Source organism: Bombus flavifrons, chromosome 15 (assembly GCF_040668555.2).
Source record: "Bombus flavifrons isolate JBK064 chromosome 15, iyBomFlav1_principal, whole genome shotgun sequence".
In the NCBI taxonomy this organism is placed as follows: Eukaryota; Metazoa; Arthropoda; class Insecta; order Hymenoptera; family Apidae; genus Bombus; species Bombus flavifrons.
Window position 1 is genome coordinate 5,306,395 of NC_138456.1, and position 22,396 is coordinate 5,328,790.

Here is a 22,396-nt window from a genome sequence, read left to right on the forward strand (position 1 = left end):
TTCGAAATCGCAAAACTAACGACTGGCAAATAGATCAATGCCATTTCCAGTATTTCTTTCACAGCGGTTCACAGAATTACCCTTTGCGCCACTGACAAAGAATCAAACGCAACTATTGAAACGAAACAATTGCGTTCTTAAAAAGCGACAAGAGAGAAAACGACTTTCTATAATAAATAACGAGCAACGAACCCAAACTGCGTGTTTCCGCTACGTCGATCACCGATCACTGTGATAAACAAACAGATTAACTTTCTCTGACTGCGCTATTATCCTCCATATTCACTTTTTTCTCTTTACAGTAAAATAAAGAAAAAACATAAAAATGTATAGCAGGATACTTACTCAAGCACAGCCATGTTGAAGGGGTTTTGAAGGTTTCCAAGATATTCTCCTATCATCTGCTTGGACAGTCCTTTTCTACTGATCAAAAATCTTGCTACACCCTGAGGACTATTCTCCAAGAATCCTCTTCTGATTAAGTAACTGATTCCTCTTTCTGGTTTCTTGTTGAACAGATTTAGGCCCACTCGATACTGACGTTTTCTTACTATTTCTGATACTTTATAGCTTGTCTGCGGTATACTTTCTGGATGATCCATGAGAGGAAGCTGATAGCCGGAACTGGCATGAGAGTGGCCAAGATCTTTCACACTGCTTATCATGGTAGTTGAGTCTGTTGTGTGATTGGCGCATTCTTGGTGTTCTGGTGAACTTGACTGTACAACAGAATATAAAAATTAGATTAAAAGAGTTGTGATTTATGGTCTAGATCTATTATGGTATCACAATTCGTGGAAATTAATAGAAAATGAAAAGAAAATACTTAAAGGTTAACAGGTAAACGGCGGAGAAAGAAATTTAAACTGAAATTGCAAGCAGAAATATATATGTATCTTATAAAACATATATTATACATCCATTTGTACTGTTAGATATATTCTACTATAAAAAAGCTTAATCAGTTTCATTAATAAATAGAAGAAAAGTGGATTAAGGGACTAAAGATTAAATTCGTCACAAGAGAGGAATTAGAAACAAACCAAATCAGACTTCTCCTTGAATATCGTCTAGCCCAAAGTGTCTAGAAGCTCGAAGAAACAAAAGAAAGAGTTGATATAAAAGTAAAAACACAAACACAGAGGTAGAATAGAAACTCACGATTCCTTTATGCTTCCACACAGGTGATCCTCTTTGAGCATCTCCCTCGGAGCTCTCGCAATTAGTGGAATCGCTGCCAGAACTCTGAACCGAGCTTAGGCTACCGTTCTCGACGCTTTTGCTAAGGCCATTGTGACGTGGTTCCATAGATCTGGACGTAATGGAAGACGTTCTTTTTGGCACTTCCGGTGGCACCTTTTTCGCGGATCCTCTCGTTCTACCGGCGGAACCAAGGTGACCGGCACTACTCCAGTTCTGAACCACCTGTGTCTGAAGATTGTGAGGTGTCGACGGTGACGTGCATGGTGTCCGCAGCAGATCTCTTGGTGGCGTATCTTGTCTGATGCTGCACAACGTGTCCTGGAATAATAACAATGATTTTCTTTACAGTCACTTGTCTAAATTGCTCGAAATAAGAACCATTATGTGAGTCAGAAGGTAGCATGGAATAAGTGTCTTTAGTGAGAATTTTCTTCTGGAAAATAGGAATTTTCTATTAAAAATTGATATAGATGTGTTTGGAAGGTAACTTTGAAGATAGCATAACTAGGTATTTTTAGTAGGAATTTTTATCAGAAGAGAAGATATCTCGTAAATAAAATAATAATAAAATCCTGTTTCCCTCAATTATTTTTCTATTAAAATAGTCTTCTTTTTCACTTTTTATCTATAAACTATATAAACTAAGTACTATATCAATCAATTTAAAGTATAAATATTGTACAAATCTGAATCAAATTAAACTACATTTTAACTTGCCTTTCTTTTTCTAGTATTCATCTATTAGAAGTCTGTTAGATCTATTTATTAGATAGTCTTTTTTTTATCTTCTATCTACGCCAATAAATTACACGTGGTAATGATCAATTTAAAATGTACAACAGTGAGCATATAAATGGGAAAAATGCTTGCTTGTAAATTCAACTAATTTAATCGTATTATGAAAGGTTCCATTACTATCTTTCTTTGTATAATATAGGATTTAAAAATGTATCTTGTGTACTTTAAAGCACTATACTCAAATTTCTATTTCCATTTTTATTAGTAAATTAAATTGAATCTGGTACTTTCCAAGGACTTTGGAATGCAGGAGTGAGGATCAAGGAATATTTTTTCCCCTATTTATATACTTTTCATTATAAATAAAATTCAAAGAATTCATTATCCACAGCCTATCTTCTTAAAATTCAACGTCCTTGATCAAAGAAACATTGGGTTGTCAGATAAATTTTAAACATTTCTCAGGTCATGTTTTTGAAACAACAGAAATTTGACATGGATGGAACAATGACACTGCTCAGTAGATTGCAGAAGATTAAACAAAATGTTTGGTTTAATTCTACTACTGCTTTTACTACTGTAAAGTTTATAATTTAGATCTAGAAAAGGTCTAAGAATTATCCAACAACTCAATACGTAATCTTCTATTATTATCCAGTATGATCTCAAAATTCAATTTTTCTCAGCAAAGTATAATGAACCATTTGTAATTAAGTCATAAAAGACTTATACCAAGCTATAGAGCTTTTAATCACCTGTGGATTGTAATAATGCATGCTAGACCCGCTTTCCTGAGAGCTGGACTCCCAGCACGGACTTGGTGGTAACTGTTGGTGTCTGTTGCAAGGACTCGGCGCCAGAGAGGGCGTATGTCTGCCACTTTGATGTATGTTATGGTTCGCGTGCTGATGACCAGCGACCTGGACCTCGCACCTGCCGCTCTGGCTTCTCGGTATCGGAGACTGTGAGTTCTCCACGTGCCTCCTTTCCCTCAGAGACATGCTCCTGATGGGCATTGGTCTGTTCGCCGTCTGTGGCTGTTGTATGTAAATTTGACTGTGATATACCATCCTCTCATGTTCATTCACGCCCGTGGCTCTCTCTGTAGTTTCCTGAAGCTTTCTGCTGAGACGTTTTTCAGCCTTGGCCATGGCGGTGATGGCTGCGAATTTCTTCAGCAGAGTGTATCTTCTGAATGCTCGTTGAATAGTCAGTGCGGCGTTTCTTGCCTTCACACCGCCGTATTTTCTTTCTAACATCTCTATCTGCTTATCCAATAGGTCTTGGGATAACTCGTACCTGTTTTGGAGGCAAAAAGTGGTGAGTATTGTGGTGGGAGGCTTTGGATTTTTGGTTTTTAAGAAAAGTTTGTCGTTAACCCATGAAAAACTTGATCTTTATTTAACTTTTATAGGTCTATAGGTTGATACTATTATAATGATAGAGAAATATGTAAGAACGTGATACAAGAGACTTCAAGAAGAGTTAATGAATCCTTCGAAGAATACAAAATTACCATTTTTTCACTGTTACCTTCGTAAATATCTGAGTTTTTAAGTAGAGCTTAGAGTGAAAAATGGGTTAACGTGAAGAATGAAAAGGTGAAGCTCGACTGGATCTGAACTGGCAACGAAGACGTGCGCTCTGGGAAAGCTCGGACTTTTTGTCAGCCGCGAACAACGTAGAGATCACTTGTGCATCGATTCTTTCGAAAACGGCAAACAAAAATTTAGACCGTGAAAGCTTGCAGACTGCCCCATAAGGAGCTACCGTAATTGATGTCCGGAAATTTGGAAATTTCAAAGAACTTTCAAGTTCCGTCGGAAACCCGAAATTATAAATCTCTAAGAAACTCCGCAGAAATCCCGACTTCCAAAGAAACCACAAGTTTCGAATTAAAAAAAAGACCTCGCAGAAATGCCAAACTCCAAGGAAATTCCAAATTTCGCGTATCTCAAGACTATTTCGAGCCTCAAATTTCAGAAAGGAGCCAATTTAAAAATTCCAAATTTCAGGGAAATCCCAAATTCTGACGTGAATTCCACGCATTTCAGAGGAAATTTCGAATTTTGAAGGCCGAACGAATTCGAGGACCAGCAATTTGACGCCGAACAAAGCGAAAAAAAAAACAATAAAAAAAAGATTGAAAGAGCGAGTAAATCAATGTTGATCTTACGCAGTCTGCAGCCGGCATCTCTTCAGCACGTCTCCGTTACGTACAGGTCCTTTTTTAAGATGGTTTTGTTGATACCCTGCGGCCTGTGGCTGACCACCATAGCCCTGCACCATGGTACCATAACTTTGTGGCTGATTGTAGCCGGCGTGAGTGTATACTCTCACGTTCGATGTGGAATTGTATGGGCCGTGTGCGTAGTTCTGGTTCTGAACGTACGACTGGCCCGTGATGTAGGACGTCGTCAGGGAGGGTTGACTGCCTGACGAGTATATGCCGTGCATGCCGCTCCCGTGCACCTGGTTCACGTTCGCCGCATGCTGCGATGGCCTCTCCATCTTCTGCGGGAAACTGTAACAGAAGTTCGATGGTTTAGTTACAGATGAGCGAATATTGAGGGATCTTATGATTTTGGTAGGTCGTGTATGGCGGATATAGTTGGATGCGAATTTGTGAGCTGTAGAAATCTGTAACTTTGAATTTTACAATTACAGAACTCCAAAATTATACAACTTCTTCAGAACTCAGGAACCTCAGAATTCCTAAACTTCAGAACCCTGGAATTTCAGAACCCTGGAACTTCAGAACCCTGGAACTTCAGAACCTTGGAACTTCAGAACCCTGAAACTTCAGAACCCTGGAACTTCAGAACCCTGAAACTTCAGAACCCTGAAACTTCAGAACTTTGGAACTTCAGAACCCTGGATCTTCAGAATCGTAGAACTGTAAGATTCCAGAAATTTAAGGCTCTAGAGCTCTGGAATTCTAGAACTTTAGAGAACTTAGAGATTTTAGAACTTTAGGACTCCAGAACCCTGGAACACCGGAACACTGGGAACTGTAAAATTTCAGGACCTAAAGGCTGAGTAATTTTGAAAGTGATTCTGGAAATCTGAAAGTTTAGACTCTTAGAACCCTAGAGTTCTAGAGCTTTAGGGCTCTGGATCTGTAGAAGCCTGGAGGTTGCGAATTTTAGGAACTTTAGAACTTCACAAGTTAACAATTTTAGAATTTTACAATTATGCAACGTAAATGAACTTTAGGCAATATTCTGATTCCGGATGATTGGTGGACCATTCAAATGGGACGAGAGAATCGTAATAAATGTATAACAGCTCTAGCTGTTTCATTTAAATGCGAATCTTTCGATTGAAATGAATGCGTAAAATTTTCAATCAGAGAAATAAAAGTGGCGTATTCGCGAAAGCGGAACGCTTTCATCGCCGGATTCAGTGTCCCACGAAAAAGAAGGAAACCGGCGTAACTGTGAAATGTCGAATGGAAAGGTGGTCATCCAGAAGCGACAACGTTAAGCTTTGACTTTCTTTTTCACCAAAGGCTCGTTTTCGTAATTATCGTATCTCGTTAGTACGAAGCTCGCATCCCTCGAACAGATGAATCCATGGAACGTGGATGTATAGCTGTCATCGTGTAACATATAATCGAGAGAAATTGATACGAGCCGTGTTTGGTGGATTTTGCCTCGAATCGCAGGTGTTATGGGGAAATTGGATGCAGGTAGAACAGTGTACGATTAGGTGCAACCAGTCGTTACGAGGATTCCAGTGATTTATCGTGCCAATAAGACGTTTATAGTTGTGTATATCCGTATTTCTTCGTGTCAGATGGTTCTATAATGCTATTATAATGCCAGACGTATTGCTATCTCGCGCAATATACATTAACAAAATTTAATCGTGCAAAAGTGTATTTCGAATTTAACGTCACATCGTGTAAATTGTAAAAATGTACATAGCGTCAAATTCTTACATCGAAGACATATTTTTCTCGGTGGAAATTTTCAGTTTAGTAATACACAAATAATTAAGACATCTTTTAATTTTCGTATTGATGGAACACGTTCACAAAGAGACAACCTTGCGTTATAATGCGTTACACAAGATTATATTGTTTCATCTATAATGAAAATAATTATTGATGATTCATTATGACGATTCAGATTGATAATAATCGAAAGTCTCAGAATACAAACGACATGTAATTTTATCCGAGAAGTCTGTGACTAGTGATTAGTTGTAATAGAAAAATCTACGTAAAAATACACGTAATGGAAATTTATAATAAAATTCTCTAGATAAACGTGAATCTTAACGCTTTTCAGCATAAAAAACACGTATATAATATTTGAGATTTACGGCGAATTCTCTCTGGGTCAACGATAATACTGATAAGAATTTATAATTCGTCATATTTTGATATTACGCAAATTGATAAGCGTGTTAAACTTTGAGTTTCAGAAATATCGTAACAATAAGTAGTAATCGCGAAAGGAAAACACGTGGTCGATGACGATGGAACACCAAGTCGTAACGACGTTATCGCCAGCAATTTGCAAGTTAATCTAGCAGACTCATCTTGTTCTTGATCGCGTATATGTCAATGTGCGAGCATTGGTTTATTCAATATCCGCTCGCCATGTGATTGCCAAACGTGATTTCCGGAGTTTCCGGTCGTCCGGACAGACAGACTTACGATTTCCACTGAAATACGTTTCTAACGTTCATACAGCAATCGTTTATTGCAATATTCGTATAATCTTTTTTAATAAACGAAACTCCTTACGATTCTACTTTTCGTTAGAAAATTTTTCCTAATTTATCATTTGATTTCTAAGAACGATAACTGTTAAGTTTCATTTGACGATTAACACGCACGACTGCCACGCCGAAATCACATGTTTCACTCAGGACACCACGGGAGTATTTGTATTATTCAAAGCAAATAATGGCAAAATAATAACAAATTGACGATATAAGACAACATTCTTCCCCAATGCAATGTTTATCTTATTGATGGTCACGGCTGACCACCGTGGCGCCTTGCTAACAGTTGATAGCGACATATTATAACAAGGCTTCGTTTATTTCAACAAACCATTCGCATTCGCCGTTTCGTCGTAAGCAAAACGTGCAGAATATATTGTTGAAACGTGTAAAAGATATTAGTAAACGGTATTTGCTCATTCTATATATAATAGTAAGGTATGTGCACACTTCTAACTTCAATTATATGATTATAAAGCAGCATTTACGATTATTTTCTAAGCTGTGTTTATAATAATATACGTAGATTACCTCTCAAAGATATGGATGCAAACCCAGTGCACCGTTAGATGCAAGATTTGTTCTCATCTTTTTTTTTTTTATTGATGTTCTAATAAAAATGTTTAATTGTTCAATGGGGCGCTTTTTATTTCAAAGTATCTTCTATTTATCGATTATATTCAAAATGCCTTAACTGTAAATTTTCATACAATTTTTACAATTGTAAGAAATTGAAGCGCTCCGGTCACCAATGACCACCGTGGCGTCACAGGAGAAACCTGGTGGGTCATATATGACCTAGGTGGCAGTCAAAATGTTAAACGAAGAATATGAGCTAAATAAAGAGTGCTTTTATAATTTAGAATCGTTAAATGTTCGATTATGGTTCGAAGTAGCGTACATATCTATACAGATCGAGGGAAATGTTCATTTTTATTAATCTTCGATCATTAAAAATTATCGTCCGTCGTCGTTTTCACAGATACTCAATTTTTTTTCACTTTTCATATACAACCATTTAACAGGAATATTTGTTATTTTCCCAGCAACGAAGAACCACAAGAATCACATTTTCAAATCGCGTTCTCGACAGTTGCACAGAAATTCTTTCCCCTTTTACCGGAATTTTCCAATTTCTCTTTCCTACAAACGATCCCAACAAACTAAATTACATTTCACTCGACAAGTATCCGAAATTCAAAGGCTTCACCGTAGACTGTAAATACAAATTGAAATTTGTCGTTTCTTTCTTTTCTTTTTTCTCTCCTTTTTCTCCGCTGTTCGAACAACTTGACAAAATAGATGCGAATCCACCGAAGATAACTAGAATTTTCCAGCTGCAAATGAGATCTCTGCGAGTGGAGAATTTACCAGAAATAAGCCTGCCAACCGCAACTCTGACGAAACATCGTTCGGCGAATGCTCGGAAACTCACGACGAAAAACGCCACTTCTGTGCCGACAGCTGCCGGCAATTACCATTCAAGGGACCGTTTCGCGCTCGTGAATCACACGCGGTGAATCATCCCTCGAAATTCACCCCCGTACGATTGTTGGATAACCACCTACCCCGTGAGAAATCCTGCCACGCAGACCACCATCTTGATCCTTCCTTTTACCACGCTGCACTGGTTCCACGATTTCCCTCAAATTTACCCAGTCAGAACAAGGTGTTTCTTGTACACCAGCACATTTGTAACTTCAACAATTAATTACTCTATTAATTACTGTATCTTTCGATCTTTGATTCTTCTGTATTTTTTTATTTATTTATTTATTTAATCGTTAGACACTTTGCTACAGGAAGAAGATGGAAAATTTAAGCTTTTGGAAAGTTGGTAATATGTTTGAGGAATGAAATTGATGGGACTGTACGTTTGATCTGTTCTTACTTGATGGAAGAACGAGCGCGTTAGGATTTTCCAGGTTTTCGGTTTATAGAAAAGTCGCACTCGTTCGAAGGTAAAAGCGCGACGATTTGAAAGGTTTTCGTTTGGATCAGATGTATCAGTTTCTTGGAACGTGTCGAGGATCGAGTTTTAGCGGTTGCTGAGTTATAGCTTGGACTGGGTCTGTGAAACTTTTCAAAATTCCTAACGGTCCTACATCTCGACGCAATTTTACATTTCTTGCAAATCTTCCAACCGAGAAGAGCGTGATTTTTCAGCGTGAAATTTTGTTCCAATCTGGATTAGATTATGTTGCTTTCCATTAGATTATGTTCACGTCAAATCTGACATAAATTTCGAATAAATCCATTGAAAAACACTTGAAATTTTTTAAAACATCTATTTTTCGTATTAGCCTTAGCTTTCTTTTTCAGGTTCAATGTTCACTCCACGGAACAGACGATTTTCTCCGAACTTTTTAACACGCAATTTCCACTGGACTACAGGATGACTTCACCAATTGTTTGAGGTGATTGGATGCAGAAGAAGGAACACGGTTCGACGCAAACTGCACCAAGGATCGTGATAGTCTGACGATCGTAAGGTGGACTGAGGTGATGGAGGATCGCGAGCAGCTGGCAGCCAGGGGCATTCTTCGTGCACGAGAATCGGAAATCAGTGACACTGGAGGGACAAGAGGGTAAAAGAACACGTGCACACCGGCCTCCACAGTGGTGTGCAACCTTCTGTTCCTTAATCGATCTTCCCCTTCTTTTTATTCTTTTTATTCTTCTTTTTATCCTTTGAACACAGTGCAGAGATTGCTCGAAGGAATTTTATTTCTCCAAAATATTATTTAGAGAAACAATTGCTTATAAAAGGAAGAAGATTCTCCTTGGTTAGATAAATTTTCTTGCACTCTTCCTCTTTCTTAAATATCTGTATAATTTAATTGGCTCAGCGATATTCATATTACCTTCGCTTCTTCCTGTCAGAATTTTTCTTTCAATACTCTAAGTACGTACTAATAGGTGTATTATATTGACAACGATTATTTAGATTAATATTATGTATTATACATTTGATACAGATCTATCAGATCTATTTCATCTGTTTATTTCCTGTATTATTAAGATACCAGGATTTGTTTCATTATATAGATATCAGTATATTTTCCAGGATAGACGAATACACGCACAACGATGAGCAAAGAATATTACAACCATTTACAGTTACAGTAAATAAAATAGATCGATTGAAATAAATCCATGGGAAAACACTTTAAACTTCTTAAAAGATTTTTCGTATTCGTTATACAGTCATCAGTAGGCGTATGTTTTCCAGGATACACAAAGAATATTACAACCATTAACAATTATAATAAATAAAATAGATCGATCTATTCCATCGTATATTAATATTTTATCGACATTATTTATCAGAGGTTGGAACATTGAGGATTGGACGAGGTTTGTAAAGTAAAAAATTGACTCGATCTTGTTCGTTCTAAAGTTTCGATTAAAAGGAGAAAAGAAATTCTCGTTTTGCAAATTAATTACTCGAGCAAAGGAATAGAGAAGCACGTAACATCGAGGAATCGAAATTAGTTGGACCGTGAAATGGGTTAAGAGACACTCTGAGATAAATGGCGTGTATACTCTGGTGAAGCTTCGTTATTCCCTGAGAAGTGCAGAGAGGAGTAAAGGGATATATCTTTTCAAGCAGCCCTCGAAAACACGTATCGGCTTTCACATGTGTGTCAGCAGGTACACGAGAGAAAGGGAATCGATAATGATGATGACGATGATGACCGTGACACTCAACCTTCCATACCTTATGCAATGAGCGTTCAATTAAACGACTTACGTAAGGGTCCAAGATGTGGAAGGATAAGCATGTGTGATTATGGTTTGTACGTTAGGCTACGCGAAGTCTGAGAAGTTTCCTCCTTGATTGGATTTTGCGAGAGACTGGCTGAGTCATCGATAATCGGACGACCTACGTTTTCTTGCTTTTGTTTTATTGGAAAAGAAGTAGAGAAAGCGGAATTTTGAATCTGAATATTCTCTAACAGGACGTGTTTATTTTAATTAATTTTAACGTGTAAGAATATTTTTCAAGAGGAAGAAAATTTAGATCAAGAATGCGTTTAGAAGTGGAAAGATGAGATTTCTTTTGTTATTTCTGCGATCCCTCTTTTTCTCAATTTTTCCTGTTTTTTCTTTTTTTTTTAATGTCCTGCTCCTTTATTTGTCGATTCTGTCATTCACAATTCTCTTATTTTTTAAGCTTTCAATCTGTCCGCTTCCCGATTTTCTTATTTCATTATTTTAAAATCTCTGCATATCCCAATTCCTTATATTTCAATATTTCTACTTCTATGTCTCTGGAATCCCTTATTTCTCAATCCTTCAACTTTCGAATCTCAAATTTTCCAAAATTTCTACCTTTGAACTTTACAATTCCCCGATCCTGTATTTTTCGAGATCCCAACTTTCTAATCTCTTTGTGTATTAAATCTCTAATCTTCCACTTTTCTTATTTCTGGAATCCTTAATTTTCTAATTTCCCTAGCGTCTTCAATTTCCAAATGCCTTGACCTTGAACTTTTCAAATTCGTAAACCTCGTATCTTCTATCTCTTCTATCTGGCTAATTTTCAAGTTTCCTTCATTGTCTAGTTTTACTTTCCTTTTCTCTAAACTTCTTCCTATCGTTCGTCAATTTCTTATTTCGCAATTTTTCCCATTACTCAGTTCCTTGAGTCTCCACTCCCTTATTTTCCCTCGCTATCCACGTTCTTCAGTTTCTCCCTTATTTCTTGTCTTTCGATTTTTCCAAACACAACTATCTACGCTATTTCTCGTCAAATTCCAAGGGAGGAGAATTCATTTCCCCGCGAACAAAGAGACGTCACCGCGTCACTTTCACACTATTCTTTCCCGCCAAAGGGAACTACATTTTTCTCTCCTCGCCAGCCGTTCCACTTGTGGTTGTCTTATATGAAACGTAATTGCAGGAAAAGCTGCCCAAGGAATTGTATTTAAAACGTGCACACTCACGATCACGTGTACTTGGAGCGGCACGCACATCCTGAGAATGTAACGTCTTTCAAATTCAACGGTTAATTTATTGTCTGATCGCTGACGTATTTTGAAGTTCAAGAAGAAATTGTATAAAATTCCCAGCATTGCACAGTTTTAATACAGCAGAGCACAGCGAAGAATAAAGAAAATTTTCTAGTTCATGAAATTAAAAAACAGGCTCTCTAAGAATACATTTTTGATCGAGCTTGCAAAAATATTCAATACAATTTTACAACCTTCAGTCTTTTTGACCTAAATTTACGAACTATCAGATTTGACACGTAGACGTTTACAGAAAACGAATTTCAAAAAACTCTATACAGTTTTTTTTTTAGATCTTAGCTATGGAACTTAATTAATTACAAACTAATCAATTACACGTAGAGAAGTTTCAATGTCCACTGACAACTGTGATTTATTCCAGTGAAAGATTGAAAATTGCTAAAAATCCTTAATATAATTTTTCAACTTTTTGTTATGTCAATCTAACAGTGCAGATAGGAAAATTCCAATGTCCTTAGACAACTTAAAATCTATGCTAATGGAATGAATCTCTATATATGAACGAATTAAATCCAATTTGACATGGTCACATCTCAACATTCCCAAATATCAAAAACCTCAAATGGCTTATCGTAACGGGAACGGTCAACCGGTGCATTTTTCCGTGAATTATAATTTTTTATAATTATAATTTTTCAATCTTCCCTTACCGTAATTCTACATAAAATCTATCTCATTTACCTAGTGCTACGAATGAATGAATTAGGTACAATTAGACATATAGAAATCATACAATTAGACAATGAAAGATCTGCAGTGGCTCATCAAAGCATTTAAAACCGGTAGGATCAGCCGGTGGATCTCCTCGCGAATTATCTGTAATTTCTCAGTCTTCCATTACTCTATCTAATCTAATCCTACAAATGAATGAAGCAGACGCAATTAGATATAGTCGCATCCCTCAACGTCGCCAAACAATCAAAGTTCTAAGATGGATCGTCGTAACCGGAAGGGCCACTCGGTGTATTTCACCGGGAATTAACCGGAGTTACTTAACGCGTTTCGTGGCGCATTCATCGATGATAAAAGGACGAGCAACGGGCCACGTAAACGCTTCGCGTACGTATTCCCATAAAGTGCTCCATTGAAGAGGAGGAACAAGAGCGGCTGAAAAACCGGGGAGAGGATACGTGTTTGACTGGCGCAGCTACTTTGCTTAAAAAACACGAAGCCAGGTGCACGTTTCGTGCCACTATGTTGTGTACGTGCATACACGTTACACGCGTGCACCGTGTGGCACGAGCTCTGCAACAGCCGACAGGCAGATGTTTCGACTCTTGCGAGGCTTTAATACCATCCTGCCTTCAATTTATTTCTCTACCAGCGAACGATAGACCGCCCTCTAAGGTACGATCGTTTCCAGAGAGGATTCGTTTGTTTCGTACTGGGTCTCGTTGAATTTCCGCTTCAGTTACCACTGCTTTGCATTTTTAAGATCCGATACTATGGGGATTAAGCGTGAAATTCGAGTGTCTTTTGAGCTGGCAGGCGCTAGAGAATCACAGGTTAGGTTTGCACGTAATAAAATCGCGTGGTTGTTTGGTCTATAGCAATGGCTCTCAACCTGGTATAGGCAGAAAATATCGTTCTTGATGTTGTAGACAAATTGTTGTTTAGCGAATTCTATCCCATGTTCTATGTTCTACGAGTATATTTTACATCCCATGTCTTGTACATAACGTACAGTACTCTATTTTCTGCAATTTTTTCTCAATGTTCCATGTCTAATGTCTGAAAAGTTACCGATTAAACCCTCCATTGTACTTTGCACATGATCCCAAGCTCTATAGTACACATTTCTATAGTCTACATTTCATATTTCATATACCTCATATGCTATATCCCATAACTAGTATTCCTAACCTATATCTTTCGCCTTACTTTCTAGATTTCGTCTCTCCATTGCATATTCCATATTTTAATGTTCTCATATTCGAAATCCCATATCTCTATCCCATATGCAGATCCTGTATCTCTAAGAAATATTTTTTATCCTTGCTTTTGAAGCACGCATTCGTCCCGCATCTAACATTCCATATTCCCTATCTTTTCCCCTATATTTCATATCCAGTATATCCCTAGCCCATATCTCGATAGTTGTCTTACGCACGTATGTTTAGTATTTTCACATCCTTCATTCTATAATAGCATATCTTCCAATAATCTCTTATAAACAGCTTGTACTTGTATTTTCAGCGGTAATAAGATCTCGAATAATACATCTTCAAAATCTGAGTCTCTTTGAACATACGCAAACAGGTCCAAACAATCTCTAGTGACAAATTGCAGCAGCTTAATTCCCTAGCAACGGTACACGTATGATCTATTCAGTAATTTCCCAAAAATCATTTCTCCACGTTCTATCGTCGCGTGAAAGGTGAGAATAGCCACGACACAATGGGAAATGTTGCATTCACGAGCGTGAAAATAGTCTCGATGGAAAATGAATACGTCGGGGAAAACAAACGCTCTTTCACCGAGGTTGCTCGCAGTTTGCTCCCTCGATAAATCCTCGGAGGCGACTTCTCTATTGTTTTAGAGCGTCGGTTGACTTCGACGCTGGTCTAGCGTCTAGATAGCGGAGCTGGGGGGAGGGGGAAGTGAGAGATGGACAATGTAGACAAAGAGTAGGGTTGAAAAAGATAGTCTAGCACGGGGCCACTCGTGCGTTTATACGAAGACAAAACCCTCAGACGCGTAGGCTTCAGGTGGAGTGCATCAGCTGCCACTTGGACACGCGCCATAGAAGCCTCTACTATGTTTCCTCCTGCATTTTTTCCCCCTTCGTTCGCTTTCTTCCTTCCTTTTTTCGTTCTAGTCGACGTCTCTTGCTTGGAACAGACACTTCGTCTAGTTCAATTTAGGAGCAGGGTGTAGTGGTTAGTTTTGAAGTTTCAAAGTTTCAGAAACCTCAACCCTCTTTCTTCTTTCCTTTGTTTTAGAGACTTGTTGGATTCTTGGAAGATCCTGATCTTAATATGAGTTATGAAGAAAACTTGATTCCACTCTTTTCTCCAAGTTTTATTTCTCTTATTATTCGTCGTTTATTTAAACATGGAAACACATTACATGCTACAGTGCCTATGTTCGCATGATTTTTTGATTTCCAAATTTAAGTCACACGTGATGGAAATCCCACATGATGGTCAATAATTAATCGTTGAATGTTATGTCGAGTAGAAATTGCTGAAAATCGTTTAAACATATAATTTCAAACGTTTTCAATCGCGTAACTTTTATCACAATTTCTAAAGCACAATGCACGACATAAAACGAACAAATCGATTTTCCTATCACTCTAATATTTCTATTTTTTCATTGTCTAATTTCCGTATCTTTCGAACTTTCTATTTTCCAATTCTCTAATACTTCCAATCCATTATCTTCCCATCTCTCCCTTTCATAATTTCAAATTTGTGTATACTATTTGGCCGTGTTCAATATGCCAAGGAACGACTTAAAAGATATTTGAAGAACCGGCTCGCATTGAAAGCTGGTGGAAAAGCCGCTAGAGAAGCCAGCAATTTTTCGCGAAATCGCGCGGCTCGTTACGCGCATCGCGAGATTAACGTCAAGTAATTAAACGGCGCCGTGCAGGTCGTGCAGAGTGCATTCGCGTGTGCGCTCGTCGTGCTCACGAGAATTCTCCTCTCTTTCGTTCCATTCCCTTTGCGTGTTTCTCTGGGAAAATCTAACGCAAGTTTAAAAAATGAAAAGAGGAAAAAAAGAAGAGAGGAAGAGGCGCCCGTGAGAGTTTCGAAGAGAAAACAAGCGTTTCAGTTAAGAGAAGCAAGATGTTGAAAAGTAAAGCTGTATTTTTTCTTATGGAATGTTTTGAAATTGTAAAAGTAAAGAAATTACCTTTGGATTTTTGTCCTAAGTGTTATTTCATAGTTGTTTGTCAATGGAACTTTGGATGCTTCGTATTTATAATTTCATAGACGTTGCAGACGCGCAATCAATAATCAGATGTACGCTAATCATAGACGAAGGACGATTTGTTTTCATATGAATACATATTCTCGACTGACTTTTCTATTTGCGGAAGAAATCGATGTTTTGTTCATATTTACGAGAGATCATGTTTTTAGCTGGGATAAATTTGGAATCTGTGGATGTCTCCGGAATTAGATCGAAAAACTCCCTAGTTTTCACAAGTTTTACGAATGCGATAAGAACCAAAATCATTTCGTGACGCAAAGGCTCTATGGAGATGGGGAAAATATGAAAAAATATACTCAATGAAACTTTTATTTGTTTTATCGTAAAATCAACATTTTCAGAGCGATGAATTAAAATCGCTGGAATTTCATGGAATTTTATAAACTCCGATGCGATAGGACTCGAAATCAGCTCATAACGAAAAATATGTTGAAAAGTATTCGCATGAAATTTATATGGTAAAAATTGAGAAATTTAGTAGTGCACATCTCCAGTGTGGTAAATTAAAAAATTCCCTAGTCCCACAAAGTTTCGTTAGCTCGACTCTAATGAAATTCGAAATATTTACGCGATACAAGCTTTTTAACGATATAGAGAATGTATTTAAAAATATTTTTCTACGAAATATTGAACGAAAGTTTTCCAGGATTTGCCCCGTTTTTCCCTCAGTTTTGCTCGAGAGAGCAGCAGCAGCAGTAGCTCGCGTGCTACGGGAGGAAATTATTTCATGCATACGGGGGATCGTTCGAATCTAACACGCGCTTGCACCGTTAATGGCAATCAACGGTTGTTAATTGCTCGATGATAATTAGTCGAGATGGAGAAGCGGGCTTGCAGTAATAGAGAGCACGCCTTAATAATTCCTTTAATGAATTCGAGACACCGTGCGTGGCTTCTTCCGCGTGATAGAAGCCAACGAACCACCGTTTCTTCCTCCGATATTTAAGCTTTCTCAAATTCATAGATAAATGAGTCTCTTTCGTGCTTCGTCAGATTTTTCATCCGTTGATTTTGATAAGCCGATCTCGTGATTTGTTTGAAATAATTCTAAACTTCAGAATAAGCAAAAGGAAACTCAGAGATCTATTCTATAAATAGAGAATTCTAGGGAATTTAGATATATGGGGAAACGAACTGAACTCATAACGTGAAACTTAAGACATAGGGGAAAAGAAAGAAATATCCTAGAGAATTTAAGAAATTCGATATTCAAGGAAAGAAAATCTTCGAGATATTAACTTTGAATGTGGAATTTGAAAAATATGTAAAATACATATAGAACTATTTTTATTTAGCTTATTTTTCTGCTTGTCTGGATGGGATTAGAATATCTGGCGAAATTAGGAAGCTGAAAAGTGAAAAATAAAAAAATAAATGAAGAAAATTTGATTTTTATTTAAAAATGTAGTAAAAGGAAGAAATTCATTTTCTTAATTAGGTATCGCTAAGTAACTGAATGTAACAATAATATACAGGTTTCCCTGTATATGTTGAGCACACGCGATAATCATATAATAGGGTATAACTCGATTGTTGATCTCATATTACTAAAAATAGAAACTTGGTGGCCTCGTTGTGTTAACCTTGAGATGTATCCTCCATTCGGCCAATATCTCTTCTGTCCTCTTCAATGAACTGTTTGGACGGAGAAATTTCTAACGAAGGCAATTTTCTAACGATTACGCGGTAGAAATGGAAGAATACTTGACTCGGATTATGAATGCGAGATTTATCTGATCAAATAGAGAGTCTTTGAAAGTGTACACGTTTTGAAAACATCGCAAATAATCTAATACGATCCAGTCAGATTTCTATTTTTGGTAATAGATTGAGCGGCACATTCCCTGTGTATTGTTATTACATTCAATTACTCAATAATGATTCCTGATTGAGAAAATGATTTTTTTCTCTTCGGTGGTACACTTTAAAATAAAGACCATTGTTTAAGGATCTTTTTCAATCTCTATATTTTACTTTAAATTACAGAATACCAAAATATAGAATTTATAAATAAGGAATATTGAATCTCTTAATAAGTTTATACTTGAAAGAATCAAGATGAAACTTAAGGTAATTGAATTTATTCGCGATACCGGTGCCTGTCGCTCGAATACACATTCTGCTAACCGCAGAAATAGTCGGCCGACAACGACCTTCCTCTCTCACCAGAGAGTAGACCCTGCTACATCGTAGGTAGCTCGTAGGAGATAAAATTTCTCGGAATATTTCATCGTGTTTCGAGAGAAGATTTACGCTGGTAGAACGCCGCGTGGGAACACGATCCAAGCTAGACAGATATTCTGTTCCCTTTTATGCATATAATTAACGCGAATAAGTCGTAACGCGGAGCTCAGTCTAGTAAGGGTTCTCCAGATGAAAAATTTCCATAAAATAGCCGGAAACTGTTTGCGTAACGCGAGTGGTGTACGGCGGGCTCGGAACGAGCCATCGTCCGGAAGTGAACCATGAATTAAAATACGCTTCTACCACCCAGGAACAGTAATTAGAAATTATAAAATCTATTTATGGTTGTCCAACATATTGCTCGATTACCAGACTACGTCTTTTTCAATATAATTTCATCGAGAAGAATACACGGGATTCCCTGTTGGATCGTTGTGTTATAGTTACTTTTTAGTTACTTTCTGCTGGGTGGTCTAGTGATTTTTTTAGGGGCAAGATCAAGCGCGAGAAATGATAGATAATTTACGCGTCCCGTTATCGTAAAATTATGTTCAAACTTGAGAAAATTTGCCAATCTTTCGCCCATCGTATTTCATTTTTATCATCCAAAAGATTTAACCCAGAAACAACAACAACAATAATAATAAAAATAAAAATAGTAATAATGTTACCATTATAATTAGAATAGCGATAATAATAGCCTGAAATTATAATAATAGATAGCGACAACAATAATAATAGTCACCATTAATACCTTGTATAATATATTTATATCAAGATATATGATAAGTACCGGTTGATGAAGTTGGTAGGCGTGGAATAGCCCAACTGTAGCCGCGATCTAATCACCTTCTCCTGAACAGTGACCATTCTCGAGCTTCTGGAACTCTGGTGCACCCTTGTGGTCCTGATCACTTGGTAACAGTGATGTTTTGTCTGGGTGTTGGCCACCCTGTCGCCCCTCGGTTCGATCATAGTAAACATGATTGCTTTCACTGATCACCAATCACTTGAATCACAGGACCACGTGGTCTCGCTATTTTCACTCCCGGTTTCATCTTTCTCCTCTATCCCTTTTCAAATATTCCACTGTTTTTTTTAATTACTGACTATCACAAAGCTCTTTGGTTTGTCTCGCGAATGTCGGAAGCGTCTTACTTATCCGAGATACATTTCGGTATCCAATAGACCTGCACCCGTTGGAAAAACATAAAGAAATACTTTGAAACTGTGTAGGTAAACAATTCTTCGAAAATTTCGAACTTTCATATAAAAAATTTCGAAATTTCTGCGATAAATGGGTTCTGGAGTCTTTTATATAAAAAATTGTTGAGTTTCTTAAACAAGAAATTTTGGTACTTTGCAAATAGAAAATTTTGAAGCTTTTCTGAGCAGAGAATTTCGAAACTTTTTAAGTAGAATATTCTTGAGATTTTGTACATAAAAAATTCGTGGAATCTTTTGAACAAAAAATTCTCTAAATTCACTGAATTCGAAAGAAATTTGTATTTCGTCTTGAATTCTGAGAAAATTCTTTAAATGGCAATTTCTCAAGTTTATCGTTTCAAAGAATTAAGAAAAATCATTTTCCAAGGAAAGGGAGTATGAAAGCAACGAAATGTCTGGCAACTTTGAAATAAATGCTCAAGAAGGAACGATGAATCCGTCGTGATTAAAGTTGGCAGGACTTCCAGCCCGATCTAGGGAAGTCTGAAGTTTGACTCAGACTATCTTGAGCAGCAGCGACTAGCTTGAAATTTTAATCGTGGTAAGTATCTTAGTAGTTGGTTCGCAGCTACGAGGTGATTTGATTAATTGCGTGCCTAGGGATTTCCTAGGTGTAGAATTTCGTTAAATCGGAGCTAGATGGATTGACGAAAACCATAAACCATATGAACCTAGAACTGACTAGCACGAAAATTGTCCTGCTTGTTAGTATTCTGGATATATCATGGCTAGTAAGGCTGGAATCTTTTGCTCGTTAACCTATTTTTACTAACTGTTTGCCAATGATAGTGAAATCAAAGAAACCTGATTACAATTTGCCCCAATCGAGAAGATATTCGTGAAGAAATCCTTCAGGATAGTCGAGAAAGAAAATTACGAGAAGTATTTTTAAAAACAAGATTATTCATGGATCAAAATTCACCGACAAAAATTCATACGAAAATTATGATATTTGTTATGACAAAATTATGATGGTGATATTAATATATCACCAAGATCTAGAGTAATTTTATGCGCCTAATTTTCCCTATATAGTAGAATTGTATTTTTCTGGGCTGGTCTAGAGACAAACAGTTTGCATAACAAGAGTTCACTTATTCTTTCTAATATAAATGTAACTATATTTTTATACAATATTCATAGACCAAAGCTTCCATTAATACAAATATAAATAATTATATTTCTATATAATATTCATGGAAAGATGAAACTTTCCATTTCTAAGAATGAAAATCTTCCATTTTTATAAATACAAGTAATTATACCTTTATATAATGTTTATAGGCAAAAGACGCCACACTTTTTCCACACCGCCTAATTCACATTAATCATAACGATTCCTAATCAAAGCGTGAACAACGAAAAACTACTAGAATAACAAAATTCCCTATTACTATGATTGATGAGTATCGTCATAGAAGCAACACATTAGATTTATAAAAGCATAGTGTTGTTCCTCTATTGAGGGAAACATGTTTTACTATTTTAATGGAACTACAACACCGATGCCATTCATAATAAAACACGGGGACCATAGAATGATAGCCATCTTGGATTTATCCGTTTGTTTACGGCTTAATCGAGAAAAGTCCATATGAGAGTGTCGTGCAAAAGAAAGTTAATGGAATCAGAGGTATAAAAAGACATCATTTACATTTACATTTAATAAGAGCCATAAACAAATACAATTAGACCGCGAATTTTATGCAGATTCATATTTTCAGGAATATAATAAGAAACAAATACGAACTCGGCAGAAAACTGGTTTACCTACCAAGTATTGTAAAAGGCGCTGTGTACATACAATATTTTCGTATTACGTGCACTGTGTGCAATTTTGTATTCTCAAATTCCCTATAAATCCACAAAAATCCGCAGTCTAGTAATGTTATATCTATTACTAAAAGGTACAGTCGAATGCTTGAAATGGGGAAAAAGAGGGAAGTAACAGAATAACAAACGAGCCGAGAAGAGATACAGAAATCACAAATTTTGGTAGCCAAAGTGAATTTAGAAAATATATAGTAGCTTTAAGATCCTCCACGTTAGGGAAACGTTCTTTTCTTATTTCTTATCACTTTATATACTTTTTTATGCACTCGTCTTAGTCAGAGTTATATTGAATTATGTATCCCGAACAGAGAAGTATTATCATTAAACAGAAAAGAAGAAAAGATAGAAGATATACTAAAACGTACGATTATGTGTTATATATGTATTTCTCACGATTCTCCAACTGTTCCATACGACTGGCTATTTCCTTCCTCTTAACTTTGTTTTTCCTTCTCTCTCTCTCTCTCTCTCTCTCTCTCTCTCTCTCTCTATCTCTCTCTTTCTCAAGGGAACTGGTTAATATGAATAAGCGATGCTCGATCGTTTTCACTGGCCTCTCTTTCCGGTTAATTGATAACCAATAGCGACTTTCTAACGGCGATCGCGATTAATATGTACAGACACGAAACACGGGCCGGATGGCGGAGAAAATGAAATTCTTTTTTTTTTTTTTGTTTCGCAATCGATTTTCGTGATCCTGTTTCGAATATGGTTGAAGACTTTCGAGCGAGCACGGGCTTTAACGATTATTTAATGGCTTCCAGAGAGTGGCTGATATCTTTTTATGAATATCGAGAGTTTTTCTTCGTTTTATCAAGAGACGCCGCTTTAATGCGATTCTCGTATACGAAGATTTATTTATGAAATATCACGCTTCCTTTTGAATCTTATGGTTGAGCATTATTGTTAATGACTCTGAATTACTTTCATAAGTAAATCTCCTATTCTGCATACAATTTACTATTACGATTTTCCTAGGCAACGTCACAAATAATTTTCTAATATATTTCTAACGAAAGAGTTGGCGTTTTAATGGGTGTTACCGGTTCTTTTTAATTATTATAGTTGAATATTATTGTCAAATTGTCGGGACTTTTGTCCCGAATAAATGCCACGATCATTTTTAAAAAACGCTATTAATATTTTTAGTCTATTTTCTTGAAATCATTAACCTTCCGATAAATGTCAGGGTTCTTTCTAATTGTTACAATGGAATATCATTGGCAACGATTTCTCTTGCAAGTAAATTTAACTCCCGCAATTTCCTACAAAATGTTACAAATATTTGTGATATATCTTTGATGATAAAATGTTATTTGCGTGATGTGTTAAATGTTATTTCGAAAGAAATAGCTCGAAGCTTCTTCGTAATAATTATATTATAATTAAAAAGAATCTCGAACGAGTGTTCCGATTTTTACAATCAAAATGCCGGAGAGATGAAAAGGAAAAAAAAAAACAAATAATTGCACGCGAAACAATGCAAATATTTATCG

At 36.7% G+C, this 22,396-nt stretch overlaps 1 protein-coding gene across 5 annotated transcripts in view; it reads right to left on the minus strand.

The window, feature by feature from the left end:
• The window catches only part of siz (Brefeldin-resistant Arf-GEF family protein schizo), a 144,975-nt gene that overhangs the window by 5,093 nt on the left and 117,486 nt on the right, over positions 1-22,396 (minus strand). For 3 of the 5 annotated variants that reach the window (XM_069128959.1, XM_069128960.1, XM_069128957.1), the window contains exons 2-5: positions 4,118-4,465; positions 2,697-3,240; positions 1,162-1,521; positions 346-719 (exon numbers count right to left, since the gene is read on the minus strand). In XM_069128959.1, the coding sequence (XP_068985060.1) occupies positions 346-719; positions 1,162-1,521; positions 2,697-3,240; positions 4,118-4,465 (1,626 nt within the window). Of the gene's footprint in view, positions 1-345; positions 720-1,161; positions 1,522-2,696; positions 3,241-4,117; positions 4,466-18,633; positions 19,031-22,396 lie in introns of all 5 variants that reach the window. The other 2 variants (XM_069128961.1, XM_069128958.1) reach the window with 2 other exon arrangements.